Here is a 5709-nt window from a genome sequence, read left to right as displayed (position 1 = left end):
CATCTCTTCCCCGCCGCCAGGGATGGCGTGCCCGGTGCCCCGCTCGGTGCCCGGCCGGTGTCCCGTTGCCGGTCGGTGCCTGAGGCCTTTCTCCTCTCTTCCCCCCGCAGCTTCCCCTGTCCTTGCTCAAGACGGCGCAGAATCACCCCATGGTGAGTGCGGGCCGCGCGGCCCAGCCCCGCTCCCCTCTCCGGTACCGCGCGGGTGGCACCGGGCACGTCCCGGTACCGGCGCCCCGTGACCGCCGTTCTCTCGCAGCTGGTGGAGCTGAAGAACGGGGAGACGTACAACGGGCACCTGGTGAGCTGCGACAACTGGATGAACATCAACCTGCGGGAGGTTATCTGCACATCGCGGGTAAGGCTGCGGCACCGGTACCGGTGCCGGGCAGGGCTCACCCACGGCAGGGTCCGCGGAGGGCACCGGGAGCAGACAGGACTGGCACCCCCGGTCTGTCCCCAAAGGTTCCCCAGCTCTGTCCCCGCAGCCGGGCTGGCTCTGCTGTAGCTCACAGCGCTCCTATGGAGGCGTGACGTCTGCCTGAAACGCAGATTTAATGTGATCATTGATAATGTCCATTTAATTATTGATAATGTCCATTTAATTATTGATAGTGCCCATAAGGAAGGAGCAGCCCTGTGTGTGTGTCCCCTCTCTGCACATCACAGCATGAGGGGCTGGGGTCCCTCATCCTCCTGGGTGAGGAGAGTGGGGGGCCACGTGCTGTGATGCTGATCCAGGTTTCCCAAAAACCAGAGCCTTTACCTGTCCCAGGCAGCCTCAAACACCACAATCTCTTTTTTTTAATTCCCTCCAATCTCTTTTATTCCCTCCCCTCTCCACATCCAGCTGAGTTCACCCACTGAGGTTAAGGGGACCTTTGGAAGGTCTGGGACCTTTGCCCTTGGCCAAAGTTGCTCCAGGAGATTGGGATCTGTGTTTTGGGCTTCGACCCGCACCAGAAGTGTCTGGTGTGGTCCCTGTGGGCAGCACAGATGGTGGAAGCCCAGCTGCTGTTGTGCTTTCCCAGCCCTGGAATGCCAGAGCTCCGCAGGAGGGGCTGCCAGGGATCCTTGTTCTCCCAAAAATCCCCTGCAAACCCCCCGAGTTCCTGCTGTCTCCAGGGCAGGAGTGTGGAGTGGTGTGGCTGGGGCTCATCAGTGTGACAGGGGGGACACCCTGAGTGAGGTTTGCAGGGAATTTCGGGGTGGAATTTAGGAATTTGTGGCTGGGTTTTGGGTCACGGTGGGACGAGGATGCGCTGTTGAATTTAGTGGAAGGGGAACTCAGAGGAGGTGACAGCAAAGTCAGGACACAGGTGATGATTCCCTTCTCCGTGGAAACTTGCTTCCAAAGGCTCGGTGCTCTGCGTGGGAAGAGCAGCAGCTCAGGTTTTATTGGGAGGGATCACCCAGAAGGACGTGGGGATGTTGGAGTGAGTCCAGCGTGATCAGAGAGGGATGGAGCAGCTCTCCCGTGGGAAAAGGGAATTGGGAGAGGGGAAGCTTTGGGGTCACCTCATTGTGGCCTTCCAGTGCCTGAAGGGGCTGACAAAAACATGGAAACTTTGGCCAGGGGATGGAAACTTTGGACAGGGGGAGGGCAGGGTGAGGTGGGATTTTGGGAGGGAATTCCTCCCTGTGAGGGTGGGGAAGGTTTGGGATGAAATCCCCAGAGCAGCCGTGGCTGCCCCATCCCACAGTCCGAGGGATTGTGTCCCCATCCCTTGGACACAACCCAGCGTCCAAGGCTGGGTTGGACAGGGCTTGGCGCCGCCTGAGACAGTGGGAGGTGTGGAACTGGGACAATCTTTGATTCCCAGCCCAAACCATTCCGCGATTCCACAATCAGCGCGCAGGGAGAGCAGCCTCATGTGCCTCCAAACACCCCCAAACCCCGGGTGGAGACGGAATCTGCCGCCGTGCGCTGGTGGCACCGGTGGCACTGGTGGCCCTGGCCGCTAGATGGCACGGGACAACGAGCCGGGAGCCTCCTGTTTACCCGGGGCAGCCCGGAACGAGGAAGGAGCCGCGAGCTCCATCCCTTCCTGCACCCGAGCCAAGGAGCGGCCGGGCGCATCCCAGGCAGGGCGGGGTTTGCCGGCTCTGTCTCTTGGAAGGGAATCTTGTCCTGGGCTTGCCCGTGCAGGCAGAGCTGCCCCAAATAATAATAATGATAATGATGATGATGATGCTGAGAGGAGCTGCTGCTGCATCCCCAGAGTGCAGAACGGGGCGTGCTCCTCTCCTGGGACTCTGCTGCACATGGGGAGGGCTGGGCTGGGACAGAGCCACCCCAGCTGCAGCCGGGCCCTGCTGGAGCCGGCTCAGTCCCTCCTCCCACTGACATCATGGCCAGGGAGTTGTTGTTCAGCCCTGGGTTCTTCTTCCTACAACTCCGAGTTGTTGTTCAGCCCTGGGTTCTTATTCCTACAACCCTGAGTTGTTGTTCAGCCCTGGGTTCTTATTCCTACAACCCTGAGTTGTTGTTCAGCCCTGATTCTTATTCCTACAACCCTGAGTTGTTGTTCAGCCCTGGGTTCTTATTCCTACAACTCCGAGTTGTTGTTCAGCCCTGGGTTCTTATTCCTACAACTCCGAGTTGTTGTTCAGCCCTGGGTTCTTATTCCTACAGCCCTGAGTTGTTGTTCAGCCCTGGGTTCTTATTCCTACAAGCACTCGCTGAAACCCTGCTGGGTTGAGCCCATGGTATCCCAGGAAAAAAACAACACAGGGAGGTGGCTGCTCCAAAACTGGGCACCTGAAGATTTTTATTTTAATTTTTTAAATGAATAAATATATATATATATATGTATAATAAATATATAATAACCCATTGGATTGAGTCCTAGGGAAGCCCATGGTATCCCAGGAAAAATCCTGAAACTGCCTGAAAACAACACAGGGAAGTGGCTGCTCCAAAACTGAGCGCCTGAAGATTTTTATTTTTGTTTTAAAAAAAAAAAAAATAAATAAATATACCTTTATTTATAAAATAAATATATAATAACTCATTGGGTTGAGTCCTAGGGAAGCCCATGGTATCCCAGGAAAGTCCTGAAACTGTCTGAAAGCAAAGCAGTGAGGTGGCTGCTCCAAAACTGGGCACCTAAAGATTTTTACTTAAAAAAAATTAAAGATAGATAGATAGATAGATAGATAGATAGATAGATAGATAGATAGATAGATAGATAGATAGATAGATAGATAGATAGATAGATAGATAGATAGATAGATAATAAGTATATAATAACCCATTGGGTTGAGTCCTATGGTATCCCAGGAAAACCCTGAAACTGCCCGAAAGCAAAGCAGGGAGGTGGCTGCTCCAAAACTGAGCACCTGAAGATTTTTATTTTTATTTTTAATATATTTAAATAAATATATAAAGCGCGAGTTCCTTATTCCCCTCAGCTGCTCTGGAGGCTCTCATCCCACAGCCAGCTGGCTCCAGAGCTGCCTCTCTGCTCCCTCCACAGCCCAGAGGAGGGAAGGAGTGGGGTGACTCCCAGCTGGACAGGAATCCTGGCCACAGCTGCGTTTTTCTTACCAGAATTGGTCGTTCTGGTCCCACTTTCAATTCCCTTCTGGTGTGAGAAGGGAGGAAGGGCCTGGTTCCCTCACCCTCTTCTTCTGACGTTTTCTGCCGCTGTTTGAGGAACGAATTGAAATTGCAGCTGTTTGTGGGGCTCTGTGTTCTGGGGAGTTAAACCCCCATTTTTCACAGCTGGTTACAGGTAATGCTCCCAGCAAAGACTGCTGCAGCTCTCCCGCTCTCCAGAAACGCTCAAAATCCCTAAAAGTGACCCAAAAGCAGCAGGCTTTGCTCGTGGCCTCACTGCTGCTCCCCAACAGGATGGGGACAAAAAATCCCTAAAAGTGGCACAAAAGCAGCAGAAAGCAGCAGGTTCTGCTCGTGTTGCTACCCAACAGGCTGGGGACAAAAAAATCCCTAGAAGTGACCCAAAAGCAGCAGGTTTTGCTCTGGTTGCTCCCCAACGGGATGGGAACAAATTCAAAATCCCTAAAAGTGACCCAAAAGCAGCAGGTTTTGCTCGTGGCCTGACATGCTGCTCCCAAAGAGGACAGGAACAAGTTCAAAATCCCCCAAAAATGACCCAAAAGCAGCAGTTTTTTTCTCCCGTTTCTCCCCATTAGGATGGGGACAAAATATCCCCAAAAATGACCCAAAAGCAGCAATTTTTGCTCGTGTTTCTCCCCAACAGGATGGGGACCAAAAAATCCCCAAAAATGACCCAAAAGCAGCAGGTTTTTCTCGTGTTGCTCCTCAAGAGGATGGGGACAAAATATCCCCCAAAATGACCCAAAAGCAGCAGTTTTTTCCTTGCGTTTCTCCCCACCAGGACGGGGACAAGTTCTGGAGGATGCCCGAGTGCTACATCCGCGGCAGCACCATCAAGTACCTGCGGATCCCCGACGAAATCATCGACATGGTGAAGGAGGAGGTGGTGTCCAAGGGCAGGGGCCGCGGGGGGATGCAGCAGCAGAAGCAGCAGAAGGGACGTGGCGTTGGAGGAGCTGGACGAGGTAAAAATCTGATTTTTTAATGGGGTTGGAGGAGCTAAATGAGGTAAAAAATCTGATTTTTTTAATGGGGTTGGAGGAGCTAAATGAGGTAAAAAATCTGATTTTTTTAATGGGGTTGGAGGAGCTGGATGAGGTAAAAATCTGATTTGGGGTGGAGCTAAATGAGGTAAAAAATGTAATTTTTTTAGGGGGGTTGAAGGAGCTGGATGAGGTAAAAAATCTGATTTTTTTATGAGGTTGGAGGAGCTAAATGAGGTAAAAAATCTGATTTTTTTTGGGGGGGGTTGGAGGAGCTGGATAAGGTAAAAATCTGATTTGTAAATTTTTTTTCCCCCCATCTTGGAGAGGGGAGAATGGGATCCCTGCCCTTAAAATTTCCCCCGCTGTGCGGGGAGCAGCTCCTGGTGCTGTGTGCTAAACGCAGGGCCGTGCCTGGGAGAAGCTGGAGCGGCTCCCGAGCAGGATCCAGCCGCGCCGGCAGCCCCTGCCAAGGAGCAGGCAGGATCTGTGCCAGGGATGGGCCTCCCTCCTTCCTGGGGCTGGGCAGGAGCTCTGCGGAGTCTCAACTTGACTCTTTCAGCTCCTTCAGGAGCGTGGCCCTGCAGAAACGCAGCTCAGCAAGGCCCAGGGGGGAAAACAAAAGGCTGTTCTGGGTGAAAATAGTGAAAATAAACCAGGCTCTGAGGGGGAAAAAAAATCGGCTTCTTCCCCCTTTAAGATGGGGGTTTGGATTTCCTGATTTGTTAATGTATTTGTATTTAAAAAACAACAACAAGAAGACAAAACTGTGCGAGGGTTTGAGCTGCTCCTGGCAGATGAATAATTCATGCTCCTGATAAAGGGCAGGTTGCCACTTCAGAGGAAATAGGTCACGCGAACAACCCTTCCCATTTCTGGGGTTGGGTGATCCCAGGGCACCCCAGCTGGGGGATTTGCTGCTCCTTTTTCCCCAAACGATCCCCCCGGAAGCCTGGGAGCTGTTCCTGCACTCTCCCCTGGTGCCACATCTTTGGGATGTGGGGATTTGTGGTCACCCCACAACCCCAGGGCTGCTCTGGGCCGGGCTTCACCTGCAGCTGGAGCTGAAAAATCCCAAATAAATATTTCCCTTTATTTATTATATTTATTTATATATCTATATTTATTATAAATAAAAACTTAT

General features: G+C 52.3%; 1 protein-coding gene across 1 annotated transcript in view; it reads left to right on the top strand.

Moving 5' to 3' along the window:
- Positions 1 to 46: 46 nt before the first annotated feature.
- The window catches only part of LSM4 (LSM4 homolog, U6 small nuclear RNA and mRNA degradation associated), an 8626-nt gene continuing 2963 nt past the window's right edge, over positions 47 to 5709 (top strand). Inside the window, exons 1-3 of the mRNA XM_005430360.2 lie at positions 47 to 152; positions 259 to 357; positions 4364 to 4547. Coding sequence (XP_005430417.1) covers positions 150 to 152; positions 259 to 357; positions 4364 to 4547 — 286 coding nt within the window. The 5' untranslated portion in view covers positions 47 to 149. The remainder of the gene's footprint in view (positions 153 to 258; positions 358 to 4363; positions 4548 to 5709) is intronic.

This window comes from Geospiza fortis, unplaced genomic scaffold (assembly GCF_000277835.1).
Source record: "Geospiza fortis unplaced genomic scaffold, GeoFor_1.0 scaffold569, whole genome shotgun sequence".
Classification (NCBI taxonomy): Eukaryota; Metazoa; Chordata; class Aves; order Passeriformes; family Thraupidae; genus Geospiza; species Geospiza fortis.
The sequence above is the reverse complement of the archived record's forward strand: the minus strand, read 5'-3'. Positions and strand labels throughout refer to the sequence as shown.